The sequence below is a fragment of the Ambystoma mexicanum genome, chromosome 2q, assembly GCF_040938575.1.
Source record: "Ambystoma mexicanum isolate Mex_15411 chromosome 2q, UKY_AmexF1_1, whole genome shotgun sequence".
Classification (NCBI taxonomy): domain Eukaryota; kingdom Metazoa; phylum Chordata; class Amphibia; order Caudata; family Ambystomatidae; genus Ambystoma; species Ambystoma mexicanum.
The window spans coordinates 104,701,505-104,720,878 of NC_090924.1; the positions used below are offsets into that span (position 1 = coordinate 104,701,505).

At 46.5% G+C, this 19,374-nt stretch overlaps 1 protein-coding gene across 1 annotated transcript in view; it reads left to right on the top strand.

The window, feature by feature from the left end:
* The window catches only part of LOC138569193 (V-type proton ATPase 16 kDa proteolipid subunit c), a 63,104-nt gene that overhangs the window by 5,544 nt on the left and 38,186 nt on the right, over nucleotides 1-19,374 (top strand). Inside the window, exon 2 of the mRNA XM_069646952.1 lies at nucleotides 12,468-12,651. Within this exon, the coding sequence (XP_069503053.1) occupies nucleotides 12,468-12,651 (184 nt within the window). The remainder of the gene's footprint in view (nucleotides 1-12,467; nucleotides 12,652-19,374) is intronic.

Here is a 19,374-nt window from a genome sequence, read left to right on the forward strand (position 1 = left end):
ATGGGTCGACGTTTGCAGGCACTTGCGATCACAAAAGTCTGCTTCAAAACCACCACCCCATCCTTGCATCTGTTTTTCCATTCCATCTTAAATCCCTTTCCGACTAAGGTCGCAATTCCTCATTTGTGTGCATATGGCAACCGCCAGAGAAGGCTAGTACTTTGAGACAACTCGTGGTGGTGACTCATAAGTGGTGCATTGTTCTTCAAAACCATCTGTCATTAATTTAGCTAGATACAAAATGTGGTATCCTGCTAGGCTTGTTTTTTTAAAATATCTCGGTGGGATCAGCATTTAAGTTGATGCTGCTGGTGCGGGATTGCAATATGTCTCAGTGAAGTGTTGCATGTTTGCTTCATATACCACTTATTTCTTATTTACAAAATTCCAGTGAGCAAACATTTGATCCACTGTCATGATTCAGGTTTTACGTGCATGTTAGAAATCCAGTCTGTAGGGGCCCAGCTTGTTTAAATGGTGTGTAATGAGTGTCTTAATACCTCTTGCGTGACCATGACTGTATCTTAGTCAAGTTTGCTTTCAACTACCCTGAAGCAGTGGGAAGGAGAAGTAGCTATTGAGTTGCATTTGCCATGCAGTGCAAACCAGTTGCATGTATAGTGCCTCGCTGAGCTAGGTCCCTGGCAAATGCATGCAGACAATGGGATTGCCTTCTGAGTTGCTCAGATGGAGACTTCCTTGCCTGTATTTTTGGTTTTGTTTTGCAACATCATAGTAAATAAACGACATTCTAGTATTGCCATATCAACGCCGTAATGTACAGGTCAAGATGTTACACCAAACCTATTCTGTGATGGTAAATATCTCAAGCATGTGCTGGTAGGCAAATACCAAGCCTTGTGATCTTGGTGCTTATGCAATCAGTTGTGTACCTGTTCCACTGAGGCATCGGGACTGGTGCGGCCAGGAAGCTGTAAAACACAACTTATTTATTTGCTACTTATGACAAATTGGCAAGGCCCTGTTTGATAAATTGACACTAGCCAAACACCACGATTACATTGGGTTTCTGAATGGTGCTAGTGCTGAACATTGCCTAGTAATTTTGTTGCTAGAGTGTTGTGGCTTTGCTTGGTCAGTATGTGTTTTGAAGTGTGCTCGCGCCAAGGATGTAGTCAAATGGATGCGTGTGGCTTGGACATTTGTGGGCGTGGAATATGTCTCATTCTAGCAGCAGCAGATGGGGTAAAGTGCCTTAATTTCAGAAACTTAATGGCACACTTCCTTTTGTCTAGATTGACTCCAGGACGTCAACTGCTTCTACCATGAGTATTTTTGTAAATCCAAGCGGTGAAGTTTGCTACGTACTTTGGGTTGGGTGTCTTGACTTCAAATGCTGATTAAGCCCTGAACATTTATTGGTAGTATTTATATACATCGGCAGTCTTGCTCTTTATTTGGCTGGGGGGGAAAAAAAAACTTTGGCGCAACACTTCATTTACTAAACTCACAGCCCCACATTCACTTACCTGCTACTCAGCCTGCTGCCCCCTACATGGACTCCTGTGCCGCAGGTGCGTGACAGTTGGATTTAGAAAGGTCTTTCTAAATTCCCTTGTTTAAAAAATCCTTTTGACATAACACTTGCGGACAATTATGAAGCTAGTGGTAGTGGTGACAGTTTGGGCCATTTTCATGTTGGTTAGATTATCCAATGCTGTGGAAATGATGGCTTAAGCATTGAGGCTACTTCGCGATGTAAAACTCACATAATTTATCTTAGTCGAGCCCCACTGCGATTTCTTTGGCCCCAGGGCTCTGTTGCAAACCAGTTACATGATGCATAAGCTTCCCCCAGCAGTATGAGCATGCCAGGAACATACTGAAAAGTCAGTGCAGGTTACAAAACAATTGTCAGCTTTTTATGACTGGCTAAGGAAGGGGTCTGTTGGGCAACATTTTTAGGCCTTGCGGAAGGACCAATTAGGGGAGGGCTTTCCATTGGTTGGAAGCTCACCCCTCCTTCCTTTTGGCTCTTCTAACTTTTGGTATGGTGAGTCGATGGGTATAGGGATCTGATTGACTTGGCTCTTTTCAATATTCTGGCAGCGATACTGCATCCTTTAGCAAGGCATAAGTTGGGTTTAAATCTTTTCGAATTCTGTACCGATTTGTAATGTGTCAAAACCCCGTACTAACTAGCAACAATACTGAATAAAGACATTGAGATGAATGTATGTAACGCTTGATTTCCTCGGAAGACACCAAATGGAAATGATGAAGGCTTTTTGCAGCTGCGTCGAGCCCCATCATACACTTATCATAGTTCCCAACTCAACCTCGGTTGGGCAAGCTGATCCTCGGACCTTGCAAAATCTGCTAGACTTGCAGGTTGAGTAACATAACTTGTAAACTGCCATCAACGCATAGCGATAGTTGAAAAACCAGCACAATCATGGTACAGATCACCATGGCTATTTGTTGGCTGTAATTGTGCGTTTGTCACAATTCATTGTACTGGTCAGGTACTATGCAAATGGTACCCTGTCTTCATAAATTCTAGATTCTTTATTTTGCGTGGTCTGGACCCATTGCCTTGCAGCTAATGATTATGAAAAAAAGTAAATGCCACTTGGGGGTGCAGGGCCGACAGGTAAGGTCTAGTGCAGCCGTAACATATCTGCTGCCCTTAATGTGCCATTATCTGGCACCCTCCTTCGGTGCTTCTAAACTAACCAATTTCCCAGACTTTGAGGCGGATGAGGGTTGTGTAGGTAATTCCAGTGAGTGGTGCCTGTGACGCATCCCATTTTCCTTGCTCAAACTTGATGGCGATGGTTAAATGTATATCCCTCCTCCATTGCCAGCCCCACGTGCCAATATATAATCCTAATCAAAGACTCCAGTGGAGATGGTGTTGCGGTAGGCTTGTGTATGTACAGAATTGGTGGGACCAGTGCTCCAGTATTTACTTCCTATTTTTTTAATTGGGGAGTAAAAATGTAATCCCAATAGTATCTTGTAAGCGAGTAAAAAAAGTTTACCTGGAAAACGGATGGTTTTTGTAATTCTGTGCACCTAGTTATTAATGGGTAAAATGCCAAATATGCGTTTGTTGCATTTTCTGCATTGCAGAAAATGGTGGGGATGTCCCCGTTCCACTAATTGGGACATTTTTGCTATGGCGTTTTCAGGGTTGTACCCTGCGTAAATTAAATGTGGAGCAGGTGATGGCGGAAAATCCCAAATGCCTAGAGTTAGAAAATATCCTCTAATGCACATTAAAAGATGAATGTTTACTTCTGATCAGGCAGTAAAAATACTCTTGTGCCGTTTCTACTCCCTATTTTTTGGCAGCATTTGTTTATTTTTATGGAGCAAAGTCTGTACGGCTGGGTGAGACTATTGCTCGGCCCTTCAAACGCAACTAGATGTGAAGTGAAAAGACCGCTAGTAAGCGTGGCTGGTGCTATAGTAGGTGGAGAACTTGGCAAACTTGCTTTAAAGAGGTTAGGATCTGCTCGTGGGTTGAGAAGCAGCTGCACAGATGCCAGCATGTCGCATAACTAGGTTTCCAAAGCACTTGGCTGTGGCATGATTATGAATATACAGCTCCTCCCTTAATATGAAGTTTCCTGAATCATGGACGTTTTTATTGGCGTAGTTGACCTAATGCTAACTTGATCTACTCCCATTTTTGACCATCTTTTTAACCTAAGTTGGTAGGTCAAATGGTACACTTGAATTAAAAAAAATGGATGGGGGGGGGGGTGTTTCAGGGGGAGCCAAACAAAAACAAATGGGCAGTGGATTCAATTTTAGGTAACCCATATCCTTTTATAGTAACCAGTCATGGTGAAATTGTTTTTTAGGATGGAAACAAGATTCGTCCTTGCAAAGCAACTTGTTAACATACGTGTCTGCTTGATTACTACTGTTTGCAATTATTTGGAATAGTTACTGTTTGCAATTATTTGGAATAAAACTTTATCCTGGTTAACTCAAGCAGAGGTGCTTGGCATTTTAGTGGGCAAGAAAATGCAGTCCCGTTTAGCACCTTCGCACTTGGGAGTGAAACGAGTTTCGAGATGCATTTTCTTTGAACAGTCATTTAAATTTCCTGCTGTTAGTCTAGCAATCCTACATTGCATGGAAAATGACAATACTTTGTGTTACTCTGACCATGCCACTCGAGACCTTGAAATAACTACTATTTAGATAATGAATTGGTGTTATGGTCATAACTGGCTATCCAATAAAGCTTGATGGTGGACTTGATGGTTGACTGACACCTGTTCACAACCAAATAAAGACCGCAAATCAAAGTAGGATGATGTAATGAAACATGAGTGTCAGCATAAATAGTTGCATTTACTGAATCACCTAAGGGAATTGTGTATAGTGCATGCATGTTAAATGCATCCATCATAACTATTGTACATTTAATATTCTATTCATTGAAGCACCCTAAAACCTGAAGTTATATTACGACCATTTAATGGCTTAGAAACCTTGTGATTGCACAAGGTTATGTTGCCTGTCTATTTTTGTAGATTTTAGCTTGCTTCATAAAGGTTCGGTTTCAGTGTCTAGTAATGACTTCAATTGCTATGGCAGATAGCAAATAAAAAATAATAGCCGGGAGCCCTTTTTGTTTAGGTCTATAGGTGGGGAATAATATACTTCTTGTAATGAAAAGGGTGCTTCAATATTTGACTAGCCTTGGACAAAAAAGACCACTGGGATGCATTAAATCAACGTGATTAAGCTTACCTGGAGGTGAGCGTTGGGACCAAAACCTGTAGTAGTTAATAACATGACTAGTGTTTAAAACAGATGCCGTCATTGTAGAGCCATTAACCCTTTCCCATATCTACACCCATAGTTCAAATATGCTGCTCTCAATCTAATTGCCAATTCATTTGCTCATTTACTGTTCTGGAATAATTTATTGTTATCTTTGTACATTTTGAGGAAGTAGATCAAATAACTTGTAGGGTAGTTTCTGAGCAATTTGGTTTTTTTTTGGGAGAAACTGGTCAAATCGGCTGACCCTTCACTATACTCTTGATTCAGGTGTTGGCAGTTTTTGGCTATCCAGATTGGACTACAACTCATCAGACGTGGCTAACAGGCGAGGGATTATGGACTCTATAAAACTTGTGGAGAGCCAGTTGCAGACCCTTGCTCTAGTTCGCCATCGTGCAAGGTGGAGAATGGCAAGAGTGAATTTGATCTATAGTGAAGATGCTAGCTTCTATCCAGGGAATCCTTTGATTCCGATAGTTGGCTTGCACCAAATAAAAATATCACAACCCTGATCTTGCTGAATTTATTTCCTTCTTGGGCCAGTGTGAGAAGAATGGGTATTGGGCTCTTTGCTTTTGGATACATTTTATGCATTGTATCCTTAAATGCCACACCTGTAGAATGTTTGAAAATTGCCAGCACAATGTCCATATACTTAATCATTGACCATTGTTGCAACTTAGCTACTGGTTATCCTTTAACTTGGTTCAAGTAGTACCTGGTGTCAAGCTAACCAACTAGTGGTATGCAAATGTGCGCCCACAATATGCTGTCCAATATTACTTGGAGATTTTAATAAAGTTGCATTTGGAAACTTCAAAAAAGCATGAGGGTCACAGTACTGTAGGAATGTAGCTTTTTAAATGTTGCTATTCTGTTGGTCAGCCATTACATGGTATGTCATGATATCATTCATGAGACTGGATTCCAATAATTTACAGGCTGCAATGAGTCACTCATGTCAGAGATCATGGAGCAGAAAGTTGCTGCTGGGTGTTTTCTACCCTGTATGTGACCTGGCTATTGCAGTAAGTTCTGCCCTAAAATGGCGCCCATGGATTTGCAATTGTTCCAGCTGTGAGAATCCTTTGCATCTGGAACACAAGTTCATTTGGTAGGCCTTCTCAAGCACACCCACGTTTGCTGACTAGAAAGTATTCTGTGATATGGCATTTATAACGTGCCTATACACAAATTACAAGCGTAACGAGGCAAGGGAGGGGGCAGATGGGGAAGACGTGACACCGATTTTACTAGGCCAGGTGACATTGAGATCGCACTAGTGCAGGGTACGGGGAAAAGTGCAGGGGGAATGGGGGCAGTGCAGTACATAGGATAACAAAGTGCAGACATCAGTTGTCAGGAGATGGTAGGGGGCTGTAGGGATACAGAAACTGCCCCTGAGTGCAGGCGGTTGCTAAGTGACGTACAATTTCAGTTTCAGCCAGGAGTTCAGCAGGGGCGAGGATTGAAAGCAGAAGCAAATGGGAAGGTCTTGAGGTGCTCCCTGAACCAGAGCTGGTTCTCCAGAGAGGCTGTTTCAGAGGGAGGCCCCATCTGAAGATCTCCCAACTTGTTGCTTGGAGAAGCGACTGACCCTGAGGGAGTTGGATGAGCAAAGGGCTCAAGGGAAGTTATTTAGGAAGAGTTGAAGGTATTGAGGCCCCAGAAGATGTTGCAGGGGGTTTTTAACTTGCAAGTGCAGAGATTCAGTCCTGGGACAATCCCAGGGCTTGAGGCAAAGGACACATCTTGCAGTCCTGCTTTGGATAAGTTGCAGTGGGTGGAGAGTAGAGGCAGGCAGACTTGGAGGCTGTTGCAGTATTCAGCCCAGAAAGAACCAGAGCTCTGCACAGTGAGCTTCTGGGGAAAGGAATGGAAAAATACCTCTGAGGAGAGGAGTCTAAGATGACCCAGAGGTTTTGTGGGAGCAGGAAGAGGGCCAAGAGGCCAGCATAGTGACCGGAAAGGAGGGAGCATGAGTGCTGAGGAGAATCTCTCTTACTGGCATTAAGGCAGAGATCATTGGCGGTACACCACTCCTGGATAGCAGTCAGATGAGGGGAGGAGGAGGCTGAGGGAGCATGAAAATGAGCAGAGTTGTCTGCATATGGCAGAGAGCAGCAATGCAGTGGGCAAGAAGTGCCAGGTATTGGTTGAACAGCCAGGGAGAGGGGTTATACCGTGAGCGGAAGGACCCAAGGGGGAACTGGGAGGGTTGATGGGCGAGGAAGTCGGCCAAGCCAGGGCTTGATGGGTGATACCGGAGACGGTTGAGCGGGATGGCATGGCTGACGTGTCAAAGATGGAAGAGGGATCAAGTAAGATGAGGACACATGGGGTGTTGGAATCAAGGTTGTAGAGCAGGTCTTAACGGATGTTCAGGAGAGCAGTTCTGGCAGCTCTGAAGCCAGATTGATGATCATGGAGACAACAGTTTCAGTGTGGCGATTAAGCTGGGAGATGGCCAGCTTTTCCAGCAGTTTGCCCAGGAAAGGATTGATGAAGATTGGGTGATAGACGGGCAGGACGGGTTGGCACCTAAGAGTGTGCACAAGGGAATGCCTCACTGGGAAGGGAAGACTCCAGTGGTGATGGAGTGGTTGCAGAAGTCAGCCAGAACAGGAGCCAGGGTGTTATGGTCCATGATGGTTTTGGAGGAACAGGGGTGAACCTCTTTTGACGACTTTCATAGATCAGGCTTGTCTAAACCTTGCCTGGGGAGAACAGGGGAAGGAGGGAGGAGAGATGGTTTAAGAAAGGCCAGAAGAAGAGCAGGGAGTAGAGGTAGAGGGCCAGATGTCCTGTGTTTTAGAGATGGCATGGGAAGCAAGAGCCATGAAGAGGGCCTGGGAGGGGACAGTTCTTTACAGATGGTGTTCGACCGAGTAGTTTGATGTTTGAGACGCAGGCTTGGATATGAGGTCTCTCCTTTGTGCAGACAGAGCCGGTATTGCCTTTGGAGCAGGCAAAGTTTGTCATGGGATGTACCAGAAGCATGCCATTTCCTCAGTCACCCTGCACTTGCGTTAAGGTCTAAGTCGTACCAGGAGTTGCACTTTGCTTTGGCCTTCATGTGGATCCTCGTGACTGGGGCTAGAACATCCAAGAGGATCAGATATAGCAGAGTGGAGCATGGAAAGGGCTGTCGTGGGGTGTGAGTCAGCCAAAGTGGTTGGGTGAGGAGGGGGGGGTGAGAGCCTCAACTGACATGAGATTCATGGGTCAGCTAACCGAGAAGGTGGGTGGCGGTGCTGGAGGTGGCTTGGCCTGGGAGGAAATGACTGTCCACTCAGGAGGGGTGTGGAAAGGGAAGGTCTGAAGAGATCCAAACATCCTGGGTGTCCCCTGCAGAGTGAGTTGGGCCTAAGGGGAGGAGGGGAGGATGGGAGGATGGAGTGAGTCCAGAGAAAGGACAGGAAGCATCCAGGTGGATGTTAAAGTCTGAGGAGTTGAGTGAGACCAGGAGGGAAGGGGGGTCTGCCCACTCTGAGGGAGGTCTGACCAGGTGGCCAGTATATGGTAGTCAAGTAAGGCAATGGCTAGGAGAGGGAGCCTGCAGACAAGGCATTCGAAAGAAGGAATGACAGAGGCAGGAATCTAGGACTACGCCCTCTCTAGAACAATTGGACCTGGGTGCAGAGTGGATCTTGTAGCCGTCGGGGAGGAGTGTCAAAGCTTGTGACAGAGCTGGCCTTGAACCATGTCTTGGTGAGACCTAGGTCAAGCTCTTCAGGAGGTGGCAGATGTCAGAGGAGTGTGACAGCTGAGTGAGTTTTTAGAGTGGCAATGTGGAGAAGGTTGCCATCATTGGAAGGGTACAAATCTATGTGCTCTGGAGGTGTAGAAGAAGCCCAAGGAGAGGGGGGGAGCAGAAGGGTAAAGGGGGCAAGGTAGCCAAGGAGGAGACATCGGAGGAGGCAAGGAAGCTGAAGGGAAGAGGGGACAGCAGGAGAAGGAAGTTAAGGTGTGGGAAGCATCTATCAAAGAGATTGGCCTGAGAGCCTTGGACCAAGATGGTACCCAGGTAACATTTATGATGACCTTAGAGGAGTCGAAGGCGGCCATGAGGGCCTCCCACCGGTTGCCACCATTAATGGGAGAAGGGAGGAGAAAGCGCAGACCATATGAAGAGTCCATAGGTCTGGCAAGGGAATGAAGGAGGATGTCGGTGAGGGTTTGCCTAGCAGAGGCACTGGTATAGATGTCAGCAATGGGGAGGCCTGGGTTGGAGACCTTTGTAAACTTCTTACTACCAAATTAAATGAGTAGGTGGGGAGAGGACGGAGTGGGGGTGCTAGGTTTGGGGATAACCCTAGGAAAGGACGCAGGGGCGTGCAAGCAGACTAGACAGTTGACAAGACGATGGGCGTTCAGACACTGGTAGAAGTTTGCTAGATGAATGCTTTAAGAAGTCAACCACGGAATGGCCCTACTTTCGCAATGTCGTTGGATACAGGAGAAATTGAGTCTGTGTGGGGGCAGGGGGAGGCCTAGGTTTCACAATTCAGTTTTGAGTTCAAGTTAAATAACGGAGGAAAACACACCCCAAGTATGAGGGACTATGTGGCCAGTTATTCAGGGCAGAGTGGGGCTCTTAACCTGGCCCACTCCTACCTTGGCCAGCTAGCCGCTGGCTTCCCCCGACACCCGCAAACACAATATGGAGCCGCCCTTTGCGTGCAAGAATTTCTTCATAGCTAAGGTCCTGGATAGACTGACTTTAGTTTGATGGGCGCAGCTTTCTTTTCAGCTGCTCCATTTCTTTCTGATTTTGGGTACCTTAACTGTTGGGCTGCATATTGCATATGCCGGATGTGGCATCCAAGTGTACCCACCATGCAACCCTCGGATCCATTTTCTGCCTTTTTCTCAGACGCGTCTGTCTACAAAAGTCCAGCCTGCAATGGGCTGATCTGATCAAGCGTTCAGTTGGGAAACAAATTGACATTTTATTGTGACCATTAGGCTTGACCTTTCATGTTATGTTAAAGGTTCTTGCCCATGTCTGCAAAGGGCCAACAATTCAGTATTTAAATATGTTTGCTTGTTGGGTGTTTACACAGCAAGTAAAATCATTTCAAAGTGCCCACAGGGTGTGGGGAGTGAACAAGGGAGGTAAATGCATTGCAAAACACAATTAAAATGGCAGGGGAGTGGGGGCAGGGGAAGGACTAACCTACTATGCCTTTGTGTGTATTCAGAACATGCAAGTGCAGCAAGGGAAAGTGCTGGGATGTCTGGGCTCATGGCTGAGCCACAGATAAAGTGCTTGGGTTGATACATGACCAGGGGCCATGTTTGGTTAGTGCAAAGAGGCAGAGGGTGTGCCAAGGCAAGTGCTGAGGGTAGACAGGAGCTGGGCTGGTTAGGTGTGGGAGGTCAGGGGACCCATGGATGCATAAAGAAGGGCTCTGCAACTGTGGAATTGTCAGGTAAGGGGTAGATCTTGAGAAACTTTTGGAATTTAAGCCCTGTTGAAGACACAGAGGAAGCTGTTCATAGGAGGGATCCAGCTAAGGAAAGCGATCGACCACCTACCCTCTGTTTAGCAAAGCACTTTACACGCACTGTTGGTGCCAGAGGAATGAGTGGTGGAGTGTATTTAGTAAGGTAAAGTTTAGAGATGGTGTGGTGCCTGGGCCTTGCACCAGAAGGGCCAGCTACATGGCTGCGTTTCTTGCTCCCTCGACCTGCAGAGTTTTTCTTGTGCTCCTGTACATCTGCAATGCAGGCATTTATCCAGATGCAGGTCTCCCTAGTGAATCCAGCTACAGCTTAGGCCTGTAAGTAAACCTGTTTGAGCCCATTCGGTATGAGTAAATACACACTGGGATGAGGGGCATCACCCTTCAGTGCCACCCAATCGTCACAGCAGCTTGCCAGTGGTTTCTCAATCTGTTGTACCATGCTTCTGGGTTCTGCAGTTCCTGATCATAGCAACAATTTCTGTAGCTACCCTTGGTATCACTCTCTCAAATAGACTATCGCTCTGCTGCATTGGACCCACCAGAAGCATCGAATGCTTGGCCAGTATGAGCAGTTGTAATTTTGCAAAACCAAGCTCTCGTCAGAGGTCCAACCCAGAGCGTTTCTTCAATAGGAGTTGTCGTGGCAGCATTGAGCCAGTCCTTAAGCAAAATATTGCTGTCAATGAAGTCGCAGGTCACTTATTTTTTTGATCTTGGCAATATTGCCCAAAGATGCGATGATTGGAAATTGGTAAACTCTGAAAACCTGGTTATACAAACAATTCATGTTTTTGCAAATGGCTGCATGCATTGGTTGTCGAGCACTTAAATCCTGCCAGCAAATCTGCCACTTCCTGTCTATAAACTGATCCTATGCACCATTGAAAGGTGCTCGACCACTTTTTCCATGATCCACACCTCGTGGACTGCAATATATAGCCGTTGGAGAGGTACACCAACTGCCCCGACTTTTTTTATTATATATAAATCTGCTTCACACAATTGAACAATTTCCTGGCTTGTTAAGTGAGAAGACTCACGTGCCTCTTCTGAGGGATTAGGAACTGGGCTGGGGCAGTTCTGCAATTGGCATAGTACCTGGCTGCTGGTCATCGTAACTGGGGAGTGGACAGCACTCGCCTAATCATTGCATGTCAGCGCATTGTGGGTGGTGAGCTGGCCTGCCTCGATTTCTGTAGCATCCCAGAACTGCAGGCTTGCCGTACCTCCACCAGTTTCCCCACACCTCATTATGATTCTGGGTGACGACAGCTGAATCAACGTGCTCAACAGTGGCGTGTTCCTTGGGCTGCTGTACTAATAGCAGCAACTTGGGCTAACTGGTAATTCAAGAGCAGGTTTTGGTTTGGCAGGCCTTGTATTGTGATCATAGCCCTAGGAACTGAATTTCCTTTTCCCCTAGTAAAGTAAGTGGAGACGAAACAATTACTGCAGGACCCCTTCTTGTATGTCGTTATTCCTTGTTCCATGTAGTTTGGACATCGTCCACTTGAAAGCAAATTCCCTCTTCCTCCTCGTATTTCACATTAACCATCGAATGTCATTGCCACAAACCAGCACTCGATCTGCTGCGTCTGGCTTTCATCCATCATATCCTCGATTCTCGTTTCCCTTCCTATCACTAACCATGTTTGCATTGTTTTTGCATGGCCAAAATGTCAGGTGTGCTAAACGGGTGCTAAACGGGATCAAAATGGTAGCTTGTTGCAAAAAACAGTGCGCTAGTCTAGGCACATTGCCTACACGTTAAATATTTTGGGGATATTTATACAGCGCACCACCACCCATGTGGTCCTTTGGCAGATCTGAAAAGAAAAAGGGCAGGGTAAGTTAGTAGGCCTGGGCAGGGAAAGTGAGAGCTGTGATGTGCTGTTGGCCGCTTCAGTTCGTTTTACACCATTCGTTAAGAGTAGTTTGTCATGTGTTGCTGAATTTCATCTTTGTGGACCTCCGAGTATGAAGAGAAGAGGCTGGGGCTTCAACATATGGGCCTGCACACCAACATGTGATGGAGAGGCTAGTTTTGGAGAAATGTATATGCTAACAGTTATCAACTTTAGGTTATCTTGCCTCTAGTCTTGTTTCCATGCACTTGTCTTTATTCAGATCGTTGTCAACTCGCAGGGCAAATCTCATTCCATGATACATGCTGTCCCTGCATGCAGATCAATGCTAATCTAAAGTATTTCTTTTTTTTTCTTTCAGCGTTGGGAGCAGCCTATGGCACAGCAAAGAGTGGGACTGGGATTGCAGCCATGTCTGTCATGCGGCCGGAGTTGATCATGAAATCTATTATCCCAGTTGTCATGGCTGGTATCATTGCCATATATGGCCTTGTGGTGGCAGTCCTCATTGCAAATTCTCTCACAGACACGATAACGCTATATAAGTAAGTAATGGTTATGCCTGAATTTGCAAGCATGGCATGGGCAGATGTGAACATGTGAGTTAATGTCTGCAATACAGAGAACTGATGGTTAGGAACACTAAGATATTGAGCAGTTTCTACATTAGGTGGTAGTTGGTCAATTGATGTGCCAAATGGATGCAAGAAACAACCTACTTTCTTACTTTCTAGGTAAGGTCATTGGAAATCCATATTCATCAATTTCTTATCTGTTTCCAGCATAACAACTTTACTTGGGCGTTTACTCCTATTGAACGAAATGCACCTGTTGCAGCATAGCCAGTCCAGTGTTTGTATATATGGAACAGTAATTGATATTTTAAACCACGCTCTTACTAGGCCCAGTGACATTGAGAATGCGCAAGTGCATGGGAGAGGGGGGGGTGCATTGTAGGGGGAGAAGTGGGAAGTGCAGAGCAAAGGAGAAACGCATAAATTATAAATAATAAAGGCAACAAACAGTGGTAGTGCAGCCAGCAAGTGGCAAGTGCTGGGTTTAAGGCAGCAGACGGGGTAGGTTGATGATTGCAGGAAGAAAAAAAGGGGGGTGCTGTATGGGGGACTGCATCTGTAAACATACAAGGGGTGTCCCAGAGGCAGTGCAGGAGGGTGAGTAGGTACCTGGGCCCGAGGACGGAGGGGGGGCCAGGTGCACAATGCCAAGAGAACAGATCAGCAGGGGAGAGGGGAGCGAAGGCAGAAGAGTAAGGTCTTGAGATGCTTCCAGAGCTGGTTCTCAAGTGGCAGGGGGGAGGTGCGGGGGGGGTGGGGGGGCGGCCCAGCCAAAGACAGATCTACTCCAGCTCTTTTCTTTGAAAGACTGATCCTGGGGGAGTTGGTGGTCGGAGCGGGGAGGTATTTGCAGAGGGATAGCCTAAGGTATTTTGGCCCTAGGCCCCAGAAGGCCTTGTAGACAATGCAGAGGTTTTAATTTAATCCTTGCATCCACTGGGAGTCGATGGGGAGATTTCAGACCTTGAGAGAGATGATACCTGGGCTTGAGGCCAAGTCTCAGTCCTGTTCTGGATTAGTTGCAGAGGGAGGAGTGTAGTGGCGGGTATTATAAAAAATTGTTCGACCTACCATGGAGCTTCCTAAACTATTACTGAACCTTTAGTGCCCATAGTGTGTTAAGGCTTGCTCTGCTACAACAAACCCTAGATAGACATTCTGGGTTGTCATCTATACTCGTGTTATTATGCAGACCGATATGGTGTGACTCCTGTAGGCAAATGATGTGTATGGCAACATGACACTGAGCATAACTTGGATATCCACTGGTAACTCGACAAACGGACATGATTGTCCAGTTGCTTCATGTGGCTTGCATTAATGTTTTTGTCTAGTGGCCTATTCAGTGAAATGTAGCCCAGCTAGAATATTTGTGGGTCATGTATATGCATTCAGTTGCACACATGGCCAAGTCCCCTCTGTGTGGTATCCAGTGGGGAAGTGGTATTTTATCCATTTACCAGGGAATAGACTGGATCAAATGCAATCGCCATTACCTCATTGTGATTGCATCACATGACAGCCTATAGTATTGGTACTAAATATTGCGAATTTTAGTAGTCCGGTGTGGATGTATGCTGGCTTGATGAAGCGCTTTTTTCGATAGACTGAAGAAATGCTTTATTCGACGATTAGGTGCCATCTTGGGACTGAGGCAGAAGCCATATTTGTACTTAATCTTATTACGGGTTAAACGTCGTACACTGGGAGCAAGAAAGCTGTCTTATGTTCAGCAACACAGTAATTACGTGCACTAGCTTCCAATCCGACATAACGTATAGCCCTAGTCGCTCCCGATCTTCAAACTCCAATCAACCACTGAAATGGCCGGCACCCACCCATACAAATACCCGCCCCAACAACCACATGTGTTCCCATTCAGAATACTTTGAATAAGATAATGTCTATTGGTACTTAACAAGGTCCATTGTCTGATACCTACCGCCCTTACCTTTGTCCTGGCGTGAGCAGCTGCTGTGATTGTCACATCTATTGTGACAGTTACTATGAGATCACGGCCTGTAGGTCTCACTACATCACATTTGCTGCAAGTCAAGGTCCATGATGGGAGCATAGCTGCATCTACAGCAGTGTCCCTTAGTTTGCTAAACCTGTCCACCAGTGGTTGAGGTCTTGCCTTTTTGAGATTGGCCCGCTCCAAATCAGACCCTTGACAAAGTTTGTTGTGTTTGCCTGGTGTCGCAGCTGCCTTCCAGCCAGTATAGCCTTTCTAGCTGAAAATGTAGCTATTTGAACAAATCTCTGTGCCATTGCTCTGTAGAGCATTAGTGTTGAGGGGATCAATTTTGGGCAGGCACTGTGCCATGTTGGTGCTTGACATAAGGGCAAAAAGGCAATTCCACATCTCACTTGGCACTACTAAAATAGTCTCTAGATCATTGTTATGGTTTTATGTGTCTTGTGTAGGGTTCAACTCGCCCAAAGGCCTCATTACACAGCAAGTCAGAAAGGAAAGATCAGGAACCAGGAGAAAGATTAGATCGGTATTGGAGGTTATGTGTTAAGTGGCGTTCGCAATGTCGAAGCAGATGCCACCATGATCGCTCTAGCTTTATCTAGGTGGATCAAGTTTCTTGATGAAGTTGGACCGTGAGTAACAGGATGATTACTTAACACGGGCACCATGTGCCAACCATGAACAATACACAATTCCACCCTCCCAGTAATTGCCTTATTTGGTTCTTACATTCACCAGATTACATTGGTTTGTTGAAACTTAAATGGATTGCATGGTGGAATGACTTTACATTGGGCAATAAAGTGCTGGGGACATTGTTCATCTGCTTGCACATCCAGTGGTCCTCATATCCATCTGCCTATAATCCTGCCCTTGGTGCCAACTCATGTGGGAGGATCCGTTCCCCTCTTCCCCCTCTTCACCAGAGCATCCAGTATTGCGTGTATGCATACCATATTTTCCTGTCCCCACATCGGTTACCTGTCATGCTGCCCCATCTGGCTTCCATGTCATTACAATACAGAATATCTTCATTCTATGGGTTATCTGTGGGCTGTGTCCCACCCCACAGCATCGCCACTCTCCTTAGCCAGGTTCAGAAATAGTCCCACCAGTTTCCTAGCATACTTGTTTATTGATTTGGTGTAGCCCAGTAGAGCCATCACTCTGCCAAGTAACAACCTTAAATACTTGTTCCCAAAACCTCCTGACACCATTAGAACCCCAGGCAACGTGAAGGAAGTCCGCTGGTGCATTATCACCTGTTACATTTACTGGAACTTTCTGGAAAATTCTTCGCGTCGGGGTGTAGGAATATTGATGGTAGGTATTTGAGTGAATCAGTCGTGTTAATGGCCCCCTTTCTAATCCTCTCACCAGTATCTCCACACTTTCTGACACAGCCCTCCCCAGTCTGCTTCCATGCTTTCTGGGGGAAGCTGTTGCCTCGGCCGAGAGCTCATGGCCATGGTGTATAAACCTTATGTCACCCGGTGCCGGAGAGTTCCCTGAATCTGCTTATGCATGGGTGTCCGTAATCTGAGGTTAAGTAGGGAACAGTCGCTGCACGGTTACCCACAGCTCCCCAAGTGTGCCACCACAATCTTCATCAGGGACACAAAACCCATTGTGCGTGACCGGGAGTTTGGGCAAATGGAGAACCTCCCCTTTAGTCGTACATTCTAAGCGTACCCATGCCTTGCAGGTCAGATCTACCATATTGCACACCTTATGCATCCTGCTTGTGGGTGTGAGGATCATGGATCTTGGTGCAGGTGCCACAAGTGTTCTGATAGTGCAGGTGCCACAAGTGTTCTTTGCACATGTGCTGCCAGTCCCCTTTTGCCCCATACCAGTATCGCCCCATACCATGTAGAAGAAACCTGGCCTGCACCACATTGTAATACACTTCGAACTCTGGCAATGCCAGGCCCCCATCCAGTATAGGTGCCTGTCAGTTTATCCCAGGAGGCCCACGCCTGTTTGCCTGCCCATATGAATTGTGTGACTACCAATTTCAGTTCCTGAGTATCCTTTGGGTACCGCTATGGATGCATTCAGGAAGTTGTACAGAAATCTAGCCAGAAGTGTCTAATCAGATATCCTACTGTATAGGTTAATGGGGAGAGACCTCCATCTAACCTTTGCTTGCTCCAGGACCTTTATAATTACTGCTATACCACCCCCCTGTCTCTCGCTAGTGATTTTCCTGCCCCCCACCCCCCGGTAGCGGGTCTGGACCATGTGCCATTGGAACCCCCACGTGGCTTGAAATTGCCTCACCTTGTTGGTCTGCGAAAATGTTACTGATTTGCTGGTGTTCACTTTTAACCCGATGGGTCCCCAAACCACTAGACTTCTAGCGTGACCGAGTCCAAATTAGTCCCTGGGTCTCGTATAAACTGCACCATATCGTCTGCATACCCTATGGGCATGTAGCTGAATTCCCCGGCAAATATATGCAAGTCCCTTATCCTCTACGCTAATGGTTGGTTCACCAGACCAAATGATGGAGAGCGGGCACCCCTGACTCCTCGTTCGCCCCGCCACCCCCATCACTCCCTCCCCCCTCTTTCGGTTTTATTTTTGTTCCGGCCCATTCACCGTAGCTATCGGATAATCATAGCAAGGACACCAGGGCGATTAATACTGAACAGGAACAGCCATTCACACCTTTGTGGCGTCTAGCGAGGCTGCTAGAACTGGGTTGTCCAGTGGCACTGCCGCCATCAAGCCAAACCATTTCATCCATAAAATGTAGACTGCCCTGGGATGAAGAACACTTGATCCCCCTCTAACCATAGTGGGCATTAAGGGCAATAATTGGGTTGCCAGAATCTTGGCCAGTATCTTAGTGAAATCAGGCAGTAGGATGAGCATTCATTACCAGGCTTATCCGGCTTAAGCAGCAAAACCACTGCCGCCTCCCTCGGAATCCGGTAGTTGTCCTGCCGCCACTCTGCCTCCAGTGTTGGACGGTTCAGCCACTCTCTGCTCCCCCATGCACCAGTACAGTCCCACCTGATCAAGATATGAATCTTTTTCAGCTTGAGAATCAGTGCGTGCTTGCTTACAGAACTATCTCCGTCTTCAAATTGATTCACCCTGTTCATCAGCTATTGCTGGGATTCTCCCCCTTGATATCTTTGGCCCTAGCTAACCTCCGACCGGGGGCTTGTCCCTCAATACTGGCAGGGTGCTGTCCTACCCCATAGGTACTTAATTGCCATCTGAGCCAAGTCCCAGAATTCCTGAAGCTGTTGCAGTATCTCGACTTGTTCAGCGTTCGAGGGTTTAGGGGGCGGCCGTTCACTCGCATGTCATTCTCTTTATTCGCCAATTCTCTCCTGATTTGTTTAATGAGCACACACCAATTCACTGCCCATACATTCCCCCCTGATCACACATTTAAACCCTTCCCACAGTGTCCCCACCTACTAAACCCATTTGTCTATAGCCACTGTCAGCACTTCTCTAAACCGTGTCAGTAAGCCCTTCACTCTTGAAGCTCCAGGGACGGATGGGGGGGGATGGGGTGGTTTCTTTTCTATGTCTAACCAGATGGGGCATGTGGGCTTGTATTTCCACCCCTTTGACTTGTCCCAGAATCAGCGGTGATGCCAAAAATCTAACCACAATGCTGAGTTACGGGGTGCAGAGTGATGTGTGTATTGACGCAGGGCTCGATTCCTCACCCTCCACACATCAACTTCCCCTACTAGGAGCATACTCTGTAGTTTGCTTGTGCCCTTGTTTCCTGGGTGTGTGGTCCCTGCTGTTCAATCCTATGCTGGGTCCATTACCACGTTGAAGTTGCCAGCTCAGATTATTGCCCTTTCGGGTATTCTTTCCCATCCCCTCTCCCCAGCTGCTTTACTATCCATACTAATGACTGTCATATCTTGGTTTGTGCTGTAGTAATTAACCAAAGTCTAGGTTTTCCCCTGTACCACAAGTGCCCTACCCTCCTGATCTTCTGGGGATGAACGGAGTAGTAGGACCTATGTAATGCAGTCTTTAATAGGAAGCCAGTGCAAGCCTCAGTCACTTGCTTTCTTCTGGAGGCCATTAACAGCAAGCACTGCATGGCAACCTGAAGCATTTTCATGTTGGCTTTTGACATGCCTGCCAGTAGGCAGTTCCCATTGATGGCTTCAGATAAAATGTTATTTTGCTGAGTAGTGTAGTGTAGGCACATGATGCTTTCGCTTGACTGGCATGTTTCTTCATATTTAATGGTTGGGCTAGTTTTGATGGGAGATCAGCAATATCAAATGCAAATATCTAGGGTCCAGCTTCTGCAGCTTGGTTTGGTTGCCTTAAGGGCCAGGTAGTTGATATTGTATCACTTAGACACAGCATGATGTAAGGGAGAAGCATCTTTATGCGCCCAGTGACTTTGAGAACATGCAGGGGTGCAGTGGAGGGTGAAGTGTAGTGTTCGCATTGGAATGAAAAACCAAAGTGCTAGTGCGGCCAGCAAGTGGCAAGTAAGTGCCAAGGATATCTCGACACTAGGTTCAGTGCTCATCCTTTCTGGTACCGTTTTGTGTGATTCCTGCTAAGCAGGGATCATACAAACCTGTAATCCAACCCCTGGGCTATGTGAACATTTAAAACCGGGGGTTGGGCCACTAGCCACCCTGCATTCTTGAAAGCAGGGTGGGGGGGCACCTCATGTAGCCCTCCGTGGGGGCAGATTCTGCCCCTATGAA